This window comes from Anolis sagrei, chromosome 6 (assembly GCF_037176765.1).
Source record: "Anolis sagrei isolate rAnoSag1 chromosome 6, rAnoSag1.mat, whole genome shotgun sequence".
Taxonomy (NCBI): Eukaryota; Metazoa; Chordata; class Lepidosauria; order Squamata; family Dactyloidae; genus Anolis; species Anolis sagrei.
Genome location: NC_090026.1, coordinates 78615138 through 78633042, shown reverse-complemented (window position 1 = coordinate 78633042; position 17905 = coordinate 78615138). Strand labels below are relative to the sequence as shown.

Sequence of the window (17905 nt, the reverse complement as noted above, 5' to 3'; positions counted from 1 at the left end):
GAATGGTAAATTTCAAAATAAAAATAGATACCAATAATATTACAGTAATTGAGGCATGAGTAGGTTAAATGTTTTTAAATCTTTACATAAAAATGTAATGTAAGAGAAGATTGTCCAACTCTGATTCAACCATCATTCTGACCTTCTTCCATGTAAATGTGCTTACGTATCCTTCCAATAATAATAAAGAGATTAAAGTAATAATAATAATAATAGAATAAAATAATAAATGTAAAAATAACAATAATAAATTCACCCATGGGCTGAGAAAGGCGGTATACAAATATAGTAAATAAATAAATAAATAATAGAGTAAAATAATAAATGTACTACTACTAATAATAAACAGAGAAAATAATAAATGTAATAATAATAGAGTAAAATAATACATGTAATAATAACAACAATAATAAAGTCACCCATGGGCTGAGAAAGACGGAATACAAATATAGTAAGTAAGTAAATAAATAAATAAATAATAGAGTAAAATAATAAATACAATAAAATAATAATAGTGTAAAATAACATAAATGTAATAATAAATATAGAAAAATAATAAATGTAATAAAAATGAAATAGAGAAAAATAACAAACAACCTTGACTCGAGTATAAGCCGAGGGTAGCTTTTTCAGCCTAAAAAGGGAGCTGAAAAACTAGGCTTATACTCGGGTATATACAGTACTAAGTTTAGACCAGTGTTTCCCAACCTTTTTTGACTAGGGACTACTTTGACCAGGGAGCACTCTCCAAAATTAGTACCAAAAGGGTTACAAACCAGTTTTTGGTCAATTTTACAATCAGTTTGATTATTTGGGGTGCTGATTCAGAAAACTGCATTGGGTGAACCACATCAAATCTACTTTCTGATACAGAACATATGCCATCCCTGTAGTTCTCATCTGCTTGCCCACAGAAAACCATATTTAATAATCTAGAGCTGATGTGGTAGTAGTAAGTTTTCGTGGCTAGTCAGCCTCTCCCCTCTCAACATCCCTGATGCCTCGGCATTACAACAGGGTTTCACGAGACCAGTCAGTCTCATTGCTGCATGGTTTCAAGGCAATGGTGTAGTAATGGTGAAGCTGTGGACCATATTTTAATTCTTGCAGACCACTAATAATAATAATAGTAAACTTTATTTCTACCCCGCCACTATCTCCCCGATGGGGACTCGAAGTGGCTTACATGGGACTACATGGGACTAGTGGTCCACGGTCTACTGGTTTAGACTTACCTCTAAATCCTTCCTTTCTAATCCTAAAAGAAGCTAGGATGCTAAGGACAGAAGCTAATACTCAAATACAGTATGACCCTCATATCCACAGCAAAACATTCCAAGACTCCCATAAATAAATGAAACCATGGATAATACCAAACCCTAAATTTTATTATACCATAAAATCACATTAGAGGACCTAGAGAGGCCCACAAAGTATTCTTGGAGTGTGGACAAATGAAACTGAATATTGAATCTGTGAATAACAGTCATACTGTACTGTCCTCAATTCATATCTATGGCACAGTTAAGACATAAGCATGGAAAGTGAATGAAGCACCAATGATGGAAGAGTGGATTGTTATTGTTGAGTTGGTCCAAACTACTAAATTAAGATGCCCAATTGAAGTTTTTTTTAAAGAATTGAAAGTGCTTATGGATTTTTTTAAAAGCTCTAAGAAATTTAATAATATAACAATCTGTGCTTATTTATTTATTTATTTACAACATTTATATGCCACCCTTCTCACCCCGAAGGGGACTCAGAGCGGCTTACAAGATATATATACATATATTACTAGCATAGTACAATATCAGTATTAATTATTTCTATATTGTATTATACCATTATATTGTAATATTATTAGTAATATTACATATAATATAAGTATATATTATTTATTATATTGCATTACATTATAATATTATAAATATTACATGTGTATACAATATATTATATTACATTAAATAATAATATTATATTATATTATTGTTATTACATATGGCACAAAGCATAAAATAAACACACAGTATAATACAGTAAATTAAAAACTATAGCATATAAAAACAACAATTTAAAACAACAATAAAAACAACAATTTAATAGTAGGGAAAGGGAAGTGAATATTTTGTTCAATGAGTTACATTAATAGATACATAATACATACATATATACATAACAGTAGTTATATGTTGTTTTTCTATCACAGACATGATGCTTGAAACAGGGGTGAGAAAAAAATACCTGTTTGATGGTTTTTTCAACGTAATTATAGACTTCATAGGCTCCTTCCTCTAATCCTCCTGTATGGTTGATAATCTGGAGGAAGGGAAAGTAAGACAGAAATGATGAGGTCTTCCAATGTTGCTGAGATAGAAAAGCAGTAGTTTTTTTTCAAGCCTTGTATAAGAACTATATCCTACTCAGAAAGCATATAGAGTGGTATCCACTGCAGTTTAGCTCCAAACCTAAACTGGATACCAAAATCTATGGATTCTCAAGTCCCATTTATATTATAGAGAAATAACATTGCATCCCTTATAGAAAATGGCAGTTCCCTACGAGAATCCTAGCCAGCATGCTAGAGCCAGCTCTTATTAGCATGTGCAATTGCATTAGTTTCTTGGATACTCCAGTGTACCCTTAGTATTTAGGGAAAAGGGGGGGGGGCAATGTGGAGATTCTGTAAACAGTGGTTGTAACAAGTGCTGTGCAATAAACAAGAAGAAAAGCAGTCACAATAAGGATACTAAGGATGGACAACTCCTCCTTACCTTGGCTTTGTTCACAATTTGAACCTGCTCAACTAACTGCTCTACGGCATCCGAACTGACTTGGCCTTCTTCCAGCCGGTGGTAAATAAGCCGAGGCTTCCCTTCGGGGTTCTTCAGAAAGGCTTCTTCACACTCATCCATGAGACAGCTGCAACAGAAACCAGCATACTTGAACTATACTATTTTAGTACAGTAAAAAGTCCAATGAACATCAGCCCTCAAGGGTGCCCTTTTTCCTGTAACAACTCTACTGCAAAAGGTCAAGCCATTTCAAATTACGTGTTTTCAAAAACCAAGACCAAAACAAGTATTGAGTCAAGGAAATGTTTCAACATATATCTCAACCTACCCTACCCTAATGTCGTCAGCGAAAGCTCTGAGCTTGTAATCCTGACCTTGCATTCTTGCACCTTCTATTTCTTTGTCATCTCTTATTCTATCTAATAATATTTCTAGTGTTAAAATGAATATTAGGGGTGATATGAGTCACCCTTTTCTTGTTCCTTTCTGGATATCAATTGTCTCTGTTTCCTGGCCATTCACTATTATTTTTGTTTCTTGTTTATCGTATATTGTGCCAATTACATTCTCAAAATAATATCCCATATCCATTTCTTTTATTAAAATTTTGATAAAATTCCAATTTACATTGTCAAAAGCCTTTTTGGCATCCAACGCCAAAAACATTACTTACTTTTGAATACTTTACTTTCTTCTCACAGCTAAACATCCCTCAGGAGGGAAGGAGAAAGGAAAAAGCTAAAAAAACAAAGGAAGAGAGGGAGGGAGGAAAAGAAGGATGGATAGAAGGAAGAGTGGAAGGGAATGGAGGGAAGGAAGGAAGGACGAAAGGGTGGAAGGGAGGGAAGGCTGGAAGGAGAAAGAGGGAGGGAAGGAAAGAGAGAAGGAAGGAAGGATAAGATGGTGAGAGAGAGGAGGACCTAAGAAAAGAGCCCAAGGGGCCGCATGCAGCTCCCAGGCCTGGGTTTGCCCATAACTGGTGTAGAAATATACCGAGATGGAAGGTAACTCTTATATATACACAAAAAGATAGTTAGTGGGTATGCCTTTCATCTTTGCCCCTTCCACCACACTAAAGTGTTGCATTTTTGGTAGAGCGAAAGGCATCATGGAAAAAATGATGAAAAATCTGGAGTATCACTTAGATCATAGAAACATAGAATCAAAGAGTTGGAAGAGACCTCATGGGCCATCCAGTCCAACCCCCTGCCAAGAAGCAGGAATATTGCATTCAAATCACCCCTGACAGATGGCCATCCAGCCCCTGTTTAAAAGCTTCCAAAGAAGGAGCCTCCACCACACTCCGGGGCAGAGAGTTCCACTGCTGAATGGCTCTCACAGTCAGGAAGTTCTTCCTCGTGTTCAGATGGAATCTCCTTTCTTGTAGTTTGAAACCATTGTTCCACGTCCTAGTCTCCAAGGAAGCAGAAAACAAGCTTGCTCCCTCCTCCCTGTGGCTTCCTCTCACATATTTATACATGGCTATCATATCTCCTTTCAGCCTTCTCTTCTTCAGGCTAAACATGCCCAGCTCCTTAAGCCGCTCCTCATAGGTCTTGTTCTCCAGACCCTTGATCATTTTAGTTGCCCTCCTCTGGACACATTCCAGCTTGTCAATATCTCTCTTGAATTGTGATGTCCAGAATTGGACACAATATTCCAGGTGTGGTCTAACCAGAGCAGAACAGAGGGGTAGCATTACTTCCCTGGACCTAGACACTATGCTCCTATTGATGCAGGCCAAAATCCCATTGGCTTTTTTTGCCGCCACATCACATTGTTGGCTCATGTTTAACTTGTCCACGAGGACTCCAAGATCTTTTTCACACGTACTGCTTTCGAGCCAGGCATCCCCCATTCTGTATCTTTGCATTTCGTTTTTCCTGCCAAAGTGGAGTATCTTGCATTTGTCACTGTTAAACTTCATTTTGTTAGTTTTGGCCCATCTCTCTAATCTGTCAAGACCATTTTGAATCCTGCTTTAAATAATAATAATAAATAATAATAAACTTTATTTATACCCCAGCACCATCTCCCCCAACGGGGACTTGGGGGCGGCTTACATGAGGTTAAGCCCAAACAACAGATTACAATAAAATAAGATACAAATTGCAATAAAATAAACAACATAGCATTAAAGTATAATGCACAATATGCACAAAACATAAAGAGAAAAAAAGCTGTAAATCAAACATAATGACAGTGAGTGGGCCGCATGTACATAAAATGATTTAAAAACTCAGGGTGAGATAAAAGAGCTTTGTTACTGAATGGCTGTATTTTGTAAATAATTCTTCCCAGCATTAAAAGCATACCTACATTACATAAAAATTATAACTGAATGAGGAACAGTTCACTGCTTTTGCAATGCAACTCTATTATTTTTATAATCATGGAGTATAACCTCCCTAAATGATAGAGGAGAAATGTCATATACTTCAAGAATCGCCCATGCTACTGCTTCCTGCTTTGCTGTGGTGCTGAGGTAACAGGAAGACACAGTGTTTTGCCCCATAGCCCTGGGGACTGTAATTATCAAAAACTAATTACAGTCAGCTCTCCGCATTCTCTGGAATTAGAGCCATACGACTTCAGTGAAAGTGAAAAACCACAAATAACATTATTTTTATTTGAGAGAGCACCTGTCTTAATAATTTCTCAGTCTTCCAACATGGTTTTATGGTCAACTTTTGCTGCACAGTGGCCATGTAATTGCAATGGAGGACCTAGAGATTCCTAGAGGTGTTTTCTCTGCATATTTCTAGGTCTAAGTTGCTGCTTTGGGATTCTTTTGGGAGAAAAAGTAACATTTAAATAATAATAATAATAATAATAATAATAATAATAATAATAACAATAATAACAATAATAATAATAAAGGAAATTGACCACAATCACACTGGAGGACCTAGAGTTTACTAGAGATAACATTTCAATCAAATCCATGAATAATCAAATCCACAAAAATCAAAATCTCGAGCTGTAAAAGTAACCATTCCAATTACACTTACAAAAAGGTAATACAAAGAGCTGCTACTGCAACAATAATGGAGTGGGGAGTAATAATTACTCTTTAAAATAATATTCCACACTGTATATTCGAAAATCAAACACAGAATTTACAATCATGCAAAGGGGACAGCGAAGGATGCATTTGCCATCCTTTGCCCTCTTGCTCCTGCTCACACAGTGTTCTTATCTGATTTAGATACCTTCATGACCCATCTAATTCCTTCATTTGATCTCAATCCCATTTGGAAACTCTACATGCCATGGTATCTAGAAACAGTCAAGTTTTTCTTTTGACAGGTAGCTTTATGATTAGATGAATGTTAGGTAACCAGGGCCCTCTGGTGGACCAGCAGGTGAAACCACTGAACTTGCTAACCAAAAGGTTGGCGGTTCGAATCTGGAGAGCAGGGTGAGCTCTTGTAGTTAGCCTCAGCTTCTGTCAACCTAGCAGTTCAAAAACATGCAAATGTGAGTAGATCAATAGGTACTGCTTCTGCAGGTAGCTAATGGTGCTCCGTGCAGTTATGCTGGCCACAAGACCTAGGAAGTGTCTACAGACAACGCCGGCTCTTCGGCTTAGAAATGGAGATTAGCACCACCCTGCAGAGTCATATACGACTAGACTTAATGTCAAGGGAAACCTTTACCTTTTAGGTAACCAAGATTATTTAAATTTTATTGATAGTCTCAACTGTTTTCTCCTAAAACATTTTCGTATTAATATGTCCTATCCCTTTTCATAGCTGTGGACTTACCTAGGCAAACTGAGATGTAGGAATAAAATTGCTAAGGAACTCTTCTCGATTTCCCATTTCCTTACAGCTTGGAAAGGACTGTCTGTTTCCACTGCAAAATGGACCACTTGGAAGAAGTATTCCATTGTCTCACAATATTTTTGTAGTTTTGGTGAATATTTCTGAAATGGAAAGAAAAAAGCCATGGTTTGTTTTGGGAGGACAAACAAGAAGCGCTATACACAAACTCAGGGAATTAAATCATCATTTCATTGTACAGTTAGTATATTTACCAGGATTAATATAATAAAGCACAGTCTAAATAATAATAATAATAATAATAATAATAATAATAGACTTTATTTATATTTCGCCCTTCTTCCCTAGGGGATTACAACATTTACACGCATAGGTAAACATTCAATGCCTTTATAATAAGAAACAATGAAACACACAAACACAAACAAAGGCTTCACATTTTCATTTCCGGCTTCTGGAGGCAGTGCTCATCTCTGGCTCTGCGAAGGTGCTTTCCTCCATTTTTCAAGCTGGGGAGCCTTCATTGTCATCTCCTGATTGTGTGGCTGGCAAGACTGCTTGGAGCATCTCTTTGCCTTTTCCCACTTTAAGCAGTACCTATTTATCTACTCACATTTTTGCCTATAACTTCCAGAAGCATTTAACAGCTCTGCAAATGCTGGACAATGAGAAACTGTGCAAAATCAATACATCATGGTTTGCTTTTTATGCTGTTGTTTATTCATTCAGTTGCTTCCGACTCTTCATGACCTCATGGACCCGCCCACGCCAGAGCTCCCTGTCAGCCGTCACCACCCCCAGCTCCTTTAAGGTCAAGCCAGTCACTTCAAGGATACCATCCACCCATCTTGCCCTTGGTCGGCCCCTCTTCCTTTTCCCTTCCATTTTCCCTTTATTTCATTTGCTTTTCATACCTGTATGAAAATGTCGACTTCTGGTTGAGTTTCCTCTGTGTTGATGAGATATATCCTTACTGTGTTACTCCACAAAGAGTGGGAAAACAACGGAGTCACCTGCAACAAACTGGCAACAGCTGTATCCCAATCATCTACAAAAAAAAACAAGAAACAACAGGGAGAGAGAGAGAAATAATATTTTACTCAGTATGTTAAGAATGGAGAACTATCTTGAACTCCTGAAACTCTAAGTAGTATTTATTTATCTACTTACTTACTTACTATATTTATATAACGCCCCTCTCAGTCTGCAGGTGACTCAGGGCAGTTTACAGTCAGCACCAAAACCATAAAATACAATTCAAAACATTAATACAAATATAAAACCAAGCAAAATCAATAAAAAATGTACCATTAGGGTCTCCTTGTTAAAAACATTGTTCAGTCACATCTTCCAGTCATTCCATTTTTCTATGTCTGTTGTATTGCATTTGCAAACGCTTGCTCAAAAAGCAAAGTCTTGACTTTTTCCGAAATGTTAAAAGGGATCTAATGTCCCTGGGAAGGGCATTCCATAGCCGAGGACCACCACTGAGAAGGCCCTGTCTCTTGTCCCCACCAAACGTACTTGTGACAAAGGCGGGATCAAGAGCAGGGCCTCTCCAGACGATCTTAAAGTCCTGGAGGGTTCATAATGGGAAATGCGTTTGGACAGGTAAGTTGGGCCAGAACCGTTTGGGGCTATATAGGCTAAACCAGCACTTTGAATTGTACTTACAATGTGCCTTTGAGTTTCAAAATAGAAAAGGATTCATATAATAAGATAGCTGGCTATAAAATGCACAGTAATACTTCTAAAATTAGCAGTAAAATTACTTGTTTGATTGAAAGTAATAATATGCATTGATGTAAAGTATGAATTCATAATCACATAAATGTACCCTGTAATGCCGCAAATGTTATACCTAGCAACATTTTATCTCAGATCTCTTTAAAATAGAGTATGAGGAAACGGATATTAAGATAGAGGCTATGATATCTTTATATGTACTATAAAGATACATATAAATAAACCATATTATCTGAGAAATAATTATGGAACACTAATAGCTGAAAAGTATTGTACTGTACACAACAAACACAAATGTATGTCTATTTGAATAAATAAATCTGAAAAGCTCTAAAAAAATACAGTATGACAACCTTATCTGCAGAATATTTTTTTCCTGAACTTACAATGAAAACAGGAAACCATAGATAATAGGAAACTCTATTGGAATGAATGACTTCCATTGGAAGGGTGACTCTATGCTAATCACAGCTGAAACATAGCACAGTCCTCTCTGGAGGACCCAAATACCTAGAGAGGACATATTCATCACATCTGGGTAAGTAAAACACACGTATTAGTATTGTGAGTACAGGGGTATTACTCTGAGTGTCTATGTATAGATATATATGTGTATGTTTGTATATCATTTTTGTTTCAGAGAAAGAATGAAGTACTTACCCCTGTTGACATTTGCAAATGGCCCTTCCACATCAATGGAACTGTGTGCAAACTCCGGGCCCCGAAAAGACTGCTGGAGCTGCATCATGCTCCCCATGGATGGTTCGCTCCCCAATGCGCCCCCCGTCCAGTATTCAGTCTGAGCGCCAGCGGCTTAAAATAAAAACCAAGACCAAATTGAAACAGTATAAATACAACCAATTTACCATTCTTTTCTGAGGGTAGAGTATTTCACTTATTTTTGGACTACAGTTATCAGAAGAAGCGAGTCTGCAAGAGCTGACTCGTGGCTATGTTGACTGGGAAAGTTTGGGGGCTACAGCTCCCAAAAGTTACTTTTTCTGGCTGTGTCTGAAAAGCAATTGGGGAAGGGGAGGGGGATTCTCAGCAGAAATCTAGAATGGGCTTCTAATTCAGATTAATAGTGGTTATCAGTAAATTGTTGGTTTACTTGGGTTTTTTTTTTCAAAATATGTTCACTGTAATGCATAGTTCCCTTGTGAGCAAATGTGTCATGTTGGATTGGGGCTTTGGCGCTCCAAGATGTCTTCCCTATTAAACCATGAAACTCAGGCCAGTCACTTTCTCTTACTCTGACTTACTACACAAGGCCATTGTGAGAATTAATTAAAGGACGGTAAATACTAATAAATAACATGCTTAAAAAAAAAACAAGTCCAAAGAGGATATGAGACACATTTGGGATTTTATTCTGAAAGAAAGCCTTTCAAAAATTAACTTTCAGGGCAGATAATAATAATAATAATAATAATCAGCTGATGACCCAAAATGCAGACTGTGCAAGGAAGCTGATGAAACCATGGACCATATCCTCAGCTGTTGCAAGAAAATTGCACAGACGGACTAGAAACAGAGGCACAACTCTGTGGCCCAAATGATTCACTGGAACTTACGTCACAAGTACACAAGTACCACCTGCCAGCAGTGAAGAACTGGTGGGATCATAAACCCGCAAAGGTCATGGAAAATGAACATGCAAAAATACTGTGGGACTTTCGAATCCAGACTGACAAAGTTTTGGAACACAAGACGCCAGACATCACGATTGTGGAAAAGAAAAAAGTCTGGATTATTGATGTCGCCATACTGGGTGACAGCCACATTGAGGAAAAACAATAGGAAAAACTCAGCCGCTATCAAGACCTCAAAATCGAACAGCAAAGGCTCTGGCATAAACCAGTACAGGTGGTCCCAGTGGTCATTGGCACACTGGGTGCCGTGTCAAAAGATCTCAGCCGGCATTTGGAAACAATAAACACTGACAAAATCACAATCTGTCAACTGCAAAAGGTCACCTTACTTGGATCTGCACACATCATTCAAAAATACATCACACAGTCCTAGACGCTTGGGAAGTGTTCAACTTATGATTTTGTGATACGAAATCCAGCATATAGATCTCATGTGCTGTGACATACTGTGGTTTTGTGTCAATAATAATAATAATAATAATAATAATATAAAAAACTTTATTTATACCCCGCCACCATCTCCCCAAGGGGACTCAGGGTGGCTTACATGAGGCCAAGCCCAGCAATACAGTAAAACAATGTAACACAAGAACACAACAGAAAATAAAACATAAAAAATAAAATAAGATACAAAAATCAATACAAATAAACAGAGCAACAATATAAAATCAGAACATTAAAATACAGAAAATTGATCACAGTGAGTAAGGCCAAGAAAAGAGGTTAACACTTGTTTATTCATTTATTAAACATGCATATCTGGCTCTAAATCCCAGCATTTCATGACAGCATACTAGAACAATTAAAAAATTCAATTTAAAACTGTGAGACATATTTGAAGCAATTTGTATATCACAGATTTCAAACTGAACTGATTTTCTTGCAGTCAAAAGAACTTTCAAAACATCACAGTTCTGGAATATGGCCATACAGCCCAAAAAACTTACAACAACCCACTTACCAGTAACCTCTGTACAGCTGTCATCTGAATCAGACTCTTCAGGATCAAATACCTGGATGCCTTGAGCTTGTAGCCTCTGCAATTTTGCTTCCAACTCTCGCTTGGCTCTCAGTAAATCCTGGATTTCATTTTCCTTAGTTTCTCTAAAAATCTGTATGCGAAAGAGAATTAAATGTGTAACAATGATGACAAGACCTAGAATGATATGCACCTCTTTTTAAACCCAACATACTTTTTAAAGCCTTGTTTGAACTTGTAATTCTTGTACTCACTGAGTTCTCCTCAAAGATTATTATATTTTCCTCTTCTTTCTCAGTGACCCCATTTTTGCTTCATAGCAATTTGCACCCAAAATGTGAATTGGCTCTTTGAAGAAGCAATTTACAGTACCTTGAACTGTCTCTTGACTTTGTCTCGATCGTGTTCGAATGTAGCAGCTCTCTCCATGGCTTGGTACTTGGCTTCCAGAGCACTTTCTTTCTCTCTGAGTATTTTTTGATATGTTTTCTGGAGTGCCTGCAAAAGACCAACATTAGTTCTCTTTCCCCAGAGTGAAAAATTGCAGCCTGCAAACATTTAACTCCTAACTATCGAAATGTTGAACAAGGAAATCAGCAGCTTGCAGAAAGCGTCTCTTGGTGCTGCACAATTACAGAATTATAAGGCCAACAGCATAGCCTTTTTCTGAGTAATTTTAAACACTCCCCATTGAACTCAGTGGGACTCAGGGGCGGCTCAACCCATTACGCAAAGTAAGCATTTGCGGTATAGTTGATTTTTCCCAGGGGCGCTCTTGAGGCGCTCTTGGGGAAAAATAGACCTTGACATATGCGAGTTGTAGTTACTGGGATGTATAGTTCACCTACAATCAAAGAGCATTCTGAACTCCACCAATGATGGAATTGAACCAAACTTGGCACACAGAACTCCCACGACGAACAGAAAATATATATCAGTGATTGGTTGGGGGGGGGGGGGGCACCAAAATACTGTTTGCTTACCATTGAAAATCACCTAGGGCCACCTCTGGTGGGACTTAACGACATGTAAAGAGTATGCTGCTCGTGTTTTAAGTGATTTTGATTTGAATTGACTGGTTTGTTTAATTCTATATTAATATTTGTATCATCCTGTATTTCTCCCTCTCTTTTAGGAAGTTTTAAAACCAAGTTAGATGTTAAAACTTACTGTATATACTTGCGTATAAGCCTAGTGTTTTCAGCCCTTTTTTAGGCTGAAAAAGCCCCCCTTCTCGGGTTATACTCAGGTCAGGGTCCTCGTGGGAAGGCATGGGGCTGAAAGAAGGACTTCTTTCAGCCTCACGCCTTCCTGCCAGGCCCTCACCTCTCTACACAGCAACCCAGCTCTCCTTCCTCTCCTCCTCTCTCATATAGTGCACACCTTCCTCTCCTCCTCTCTCAGTGCCAGTCTTTCCCACTTTTCCTTATTCATATACACACAGCATTTTCCCCAAAATGTATAGTTAAAATAAACCATGGTGATTATTGGAAGGATATGTAAGCACATTTACAATGAAGAATGTAAGAATAATGATTTAATCAGAGTTGGAGTCTTAAGTTAAATTAGTTTTATGTAAATATTCAAAAACATTTAGCCTACTGATGCCTCAATTAATGTAATTTTATTGATATCTATTTTTATTTTGAAATTTACCAATAGCGGCTGCATTTCCCACCCTTGGCTTATACTCAAGTCAATACGTTTTCCAGTTTTTTTGTGGTAAAATTAGGTGCCTCGGCTTATATTTGGGTCAGCTTATACTCAGGTATATAGGTATTGAAGATGTTTCTTAAATTAGTTTTTAATGTGGTGAACTGTCTTCATTGTAAACAGTGTTTGCTTTTATTATATTTTGGTTTTTATAGTTTTAAGGCTTTTTTGTATTGCATTTATAACTTTGAGTATCTATTAATAAAAGGGGAACGCATATAAATTTATTTATTTATTTATTTATTTATTTTTTATTTATTTACTGTGTTTATATACCGCAATTCTCAGCCCTGGGGTGACTCATTGCGGTGTACAACATATAAAAACAGGTACAAAATACAAGACATAGTGCAATACAATCCACAAATTCATCATTATCAAAACATCACATCAAAAATATCAGCATTACTACAAAAACCATTCCGTGTCGTCTCATCGTCAATTCCACAATCCAATATCATTTCCGTTGTTCCATTCTTACGGTCAATTACCAATTATTGCACTTCTTGTTCAAATGCCTTCTAAACAGCCAGGTCTTTAGTTTCCTGCGGAATATCAACAGGGAGGGAGCTAGCCTGATGTCGACAGGAAGGGTGTTCCACAGCCGAGGAGCCACCACCGAGAAGGCCCTATCTCTCGTCCCTGCCAGCCAGTTTTCTTTGCGGCTTTTATTGCCGCGACATATGCCCTTAAAAAAGGACACAAATCGTGTTCGATTTGGCTCGCTCGGATCCGATCGCCACACACTCTCTAGTTCCCTCTTCCTTGATAACAACAACAATGGCCAACAGACATTTGTCGCCTCAGATGTTAGATCTGTTTCCTGTTATATCTGACCTGCTGATTCCAAAAATGGCACTGGATTTCCCCTATCAACTCTAGTTCTTGACATACAGAATGTATGCCATCTACCAATTTCTATCTGCTTGCTCATAGAAAATCATGATAACTATATCTAAGAAACTATAGCTAATGCGGTCTATCCAATGCAATTTTCTGAAACAGAACCCCAAATAACTCCAGGAACAAATCTAAAACCAAGATCCCGAGATTCTTTTTTGTTGGGCTATGTAATGATGATGATGATTTTAGCGAACTACCACTCCCAGAATATTCCAATCAGCATTACTATTGCAATGGTGTTGGGGGATTTTAGGAGTTGCACTACAGAGTGAAGCTCTCTGCTCTTTTTGCCATCTCATAGCACCACCACCTTCCAAGTTATTTATTTACTACATTTATATACCGTTTTTCTCCCCCAAAGGAAACTCTAAGCGGTTTCCAACAGTTCAAGTGGTTACCTGCAGCTCTGCCCGCAAGCGCTTGTTCTCCTTGTCCAACTTGGCCTCCTTCTTCATCATGGAGGCCACCTCATTGTTCTTGCTGATGCGGAAGATCTCATACTCCTTCCTCAGGCGCTCGTACTCGGCCATGCACTCCAATTCTTGGACCGAGGCCGTGGACTTGAAGCTGGCCCCAATGAGGCCTCCAGGCCGCGAGGTCCCCACACGGCGGAAGGAGCTGCGCAGGAGGCGAGCCTTGGGCTTCACCTCCACAGGGATCTCACAGGCCTCACCGCCACCACCTTCGTAGGTGTCCTCGATCACCTCCCCAACTGTGCCTATGGGGCTTACTAAGGAGGAGGCGGTCCCCATGACTGCAGAGGATCCCGCATCAATTCTGCTTCCTCTGGATAGAAGATAATGCCCCCAATTTCTGTGCCAGAAGATGATCCATTCTCCTTGTTATTTATACCCCAAATCACAATTGTGGTATGGACCGTGATGCTCCCATCTCGTCCCAGTTATCTTCTAACAGGCGAGATGCTTCTTGCCTTCTTTTCTATAGACAGACTTTTATATACGGCACATGTGCATGGTTTTAATCTCTGTAAGCAGCCTTCAAAATCTTCAAGATGGAAACTCTGCAGTTTACAATTACAGTATGTAACACGGTTTTTGTTTCTGGATTATAAATGTCATTTCCTAATTGCTTCTATCACAAAAACACGGAAAAGGTTTATTAAACTACACAAACTTAGTTTTTGCGAGACATCCCGCAGCACAGTTTGCTATAGTTTTTGAACGAATATCTCATAGTGTCTCAAACAATCCAACATAGCTTGTGACAGCCACAAAAACAAAGTTTCTGGTGTAGAACAACTACTTTCAAAGTAAGTACTGAACAATTAAACACGAAATAACAGTTTCAAACCAGACACAGAAAATTTTTCAAACTTTGTTACATAATGTTATACTAGAATCTCAGTTAAGTGGTACGGTATAGTATGGGATATAGTATTGCTGTATTTCTTCAATTCTAAGACACTTTCCCCCTATATACACATCTCTTAAAATAGGGTGTGTCTTACACTTAATAGCATCTTCCAATTGAAGAAATAGGCATAGTTAAGCCTCTTTTAATAGGAACTCTCAAGCAACCGGAAACAACATTTATCTGACATATAGGGATTGATTGGTGCCGGATAAATGTAGTTTTCTAGTTGCTTGAGTTATTAACTAATACTATACCCAAAACTATACCTAAGTAATTTCTCCACCAAAGCCCCTTGTACATTGACTAGCTCAGTGGTACATAGCAGACTCTCAATTAACAGGCACCCCTGGGAGATTGGTAGATGTCAGATAAATGTTGTTTCCGGTTGCTTGAGAGTTCCTATTAAAAGAGGCTTAACTATGCCTATTTCTTCAATTGGAAGATGCTATTAAGTGTAAGACACACCCTATTTTAAGAGATGTGTATATAGGGGGAAAGTGTCTTAGAATTGAAGAAATACAGCAATACTATATCCCATACTATACCATACACTTCTGTATTGACTCTATATTAAGAATAAATATAATGTAATATAATATATTGTATATACATATATTTATAATATTATAATGTAATGCAATATAATACTACTACTAACATGATATTATAATTATATATTTATATTACATGTAATATTACTAATAATATTACAATATAATGGTATAGTACTATTGAATACTGATATTGTACTATGCTAATAATATAATATATTGTATTACAATATAGTGGTATAGTACAATATAGTAATATTTAATATTGATATCGTACTATGCTAATAATATAATATATTGTATGCATATATACCTTGTAAGCCGCTCTGAGTCCCCTTTGGGGTGAGAAGGGTGGCATATAAATGTTGTAAAAAATAATAATAAACCAATGTATTGTCGAAGGCTTTCATGGCTGGAATCACTAGGTTCTTGTGGGTTTTTTCGGGCTATAGGGCCATGTTCTAGAGGCATTTCTCCTGACGTTTCTCCTGACCATGAAAATTAACAAAATCTGGCTACCAGTATTAAAAAACTCTAAAATTACAACAGCAAAACAGCAGAGAGGAAACAAACAGGCACATCTTAACACCTCTCAACAAAAGATTCCCCCAGGCCCAGCCAGGCCTTCAAATGCAAATGAAGGTGGTCAGTTGAAACATTCACACCTAGCTCCAGCAAGGAAGAGCTCCTTGCCCCACCCCAGCCATTCCACAGATATATAAACCCATTGTCCTATTTCCAACAGACCTCACTACCTCTGAGGATGCTTGCCATAGATGCAGGCGAAACGTCAGGAGAAATGCTTCTAGAACATGGCCCTGTAGCCCGAAAAAACCCACAAGAACCTAATAATAAACCAGCTCCAAAAAAAGGAGTATTTTTTAAAAAATCTACCCAACCATTAACTGCTGAATCTTTTCTTTGACATTATATGGGAAAATGCCATTTATGAACATATACAGATTTTGGGAGATCCAGCCATAGCCACCACACTTTGACTTCAAACTCATACTCACAATCACAGAGAATAATATCTACTCCACTAATAAAAGAGATGTCAGTGCAGTGGAAAATCCAAGGAAGTCACACTTTCTCAGCCTCAGAGGGCGGCCAAGGACACCTTAAAAGTTCCAAAGGACTTGAAGACACACAATAACAACATGTTTAAAAGAATGGGAAAGCACATTCCCCCTCTGACTTTAAGATCTTGCAAATTAAATTAAGATTCAGAGATGAGACTAAATCCCAATAAAGTCAGTGGGACTTACTTCTGAGTAAACCTAGACATGGCCACATCAAAGCTGCAAGTCCTGCCAAGATTTACAGCTTAGCAACTCCCAGCTGGGACTCTTTCCATCCCGATTGTCCTGAAAAGGGAGCAGGATTTGGCCTCAAAGCCTTCGGCAGGCTCCTCCGGAAAAGCCCGAAAGAAGCCCCGCCGAAGGAAGAGGCGCGCCATAAGTTTTCACGGAGCCGAAGGCGATTGGCGGAGACAGAGGCTGGGATTGGCCAATCAGCGCCCTCTTTGTCTTCTTCGCTCTCTTCGGAATTCCAATGGCTTTGGACGGGGGCGGGGGGCGGGGGAGGAGGGCGATGACGTGGCAACCCTCCTCACTCTGACTTAGAGGCTTGGGAGAGGGAAAGTAGGCTCTCTAAAGGATGGCTCTCCACTCTAGAATTCTGGGATTTGTAGTTCTACAAGGTCTTAAGCCAGTGGTTCCCAACCTTCCTAATGCTGCGACCCCTTAATACAGTTCCTCATGTTGTGGTGACCCCCAACCATAACATTATTTCCATTGCTACTTCATAACTGTAATTTTGCAACTGTTATGTATCGTCATATATGCAGGATATATTTTCATTCACTGGAGCAAATTTGGCACACATACCTGATATGCCCAAATGTGCATACTTTGAGGGGATTGATTTTGTCATTTGGGAGTTGTAGTTATAGGGATTTATAGTTCACCTACAATCAAAGCGCATTCTGGACTCCACCAATGATGGAATTGAACTAAACTTGGCACACATAACTCCCATGAACAAGAGAAAATACTGGAAGGGTTTGGTGGGCACTGACCTTGAGTTTTGGAGTTGTAGTTCACCTACATCCAGAGAGCACTGTGGACTCAAACAAATTGGCACAAATACTCAAAATGCCCAAATATGAACACTAGTAGAGTTTGGGGAAAATGTTTGTTGTTCATTCGTTCAGTCGTCTCCGACTCTTCATGACCTGATGGACCAGCCCACGCCAGAGTTCCCTGTCGGCCGTCACCACCCCCAGCTCCTTCAAGGTCAGTCCAGTCACTTCAAGGATGCCATCCATCCATCCTGCCCTTGGTCGGCCCCTCTTCCTTTTTCCTTCTACTTTCCCCAGCATAATTGTCTTCTCTAGGCTTTAAGTCTC

General features: G+C 38.5%; 1 protein-coding gene across 3 annotated transcripts in view; it reads right to left on the bottom strand.

Moving 5' to 3' along the window:
• Positions 1-16958, bottom strand: part of NPHP3 (nephrocystin 3) — a 52049-nt gene extending 35091 nt beyond the window's left edge. The window contains exons 1-9 of one of the 3 annotated variants that reach the window (XM_060781811.2): positions 16764-16958; positions 13969-14662; positions 11327-11452; positions 10937-11087; positions 8984-9136; positions 7492-7625; positions 6560-6720; positions 2772-2919; positions 2242-2316 (exon numbers count right to left, since the gene is read on the bottom strand). In XM_060781811.2, the coding sequence (XP_060637794.2) occupies positions 2242-2316; positions 2772-2919; positions 6560-6720; positions 7492-7625; positions 8984-9136; positions 10937-11087; positions 11327-11452; positions 13969-14322 (1302 nt within the window). In that variant the 5' untranslated portion in view covers positions 14323-14662; positions 16764-16958. The remainder of the gene's footprint in view (positions 1-2241; positions 2317-2771; positions 2920-6559; positions 6721-7491; positions 7626-8983; positions 9137-10936; positions 11088-11326; positions 11453-13968; positions 14663-16763) is intronic. The other 2 variants (XM_067470210.1, XM_067470211.1) reach the window with 2 other exon arrangements.
• Between the last annotated feature and the right edge of the window lie 947 nt (positions 16959-17905).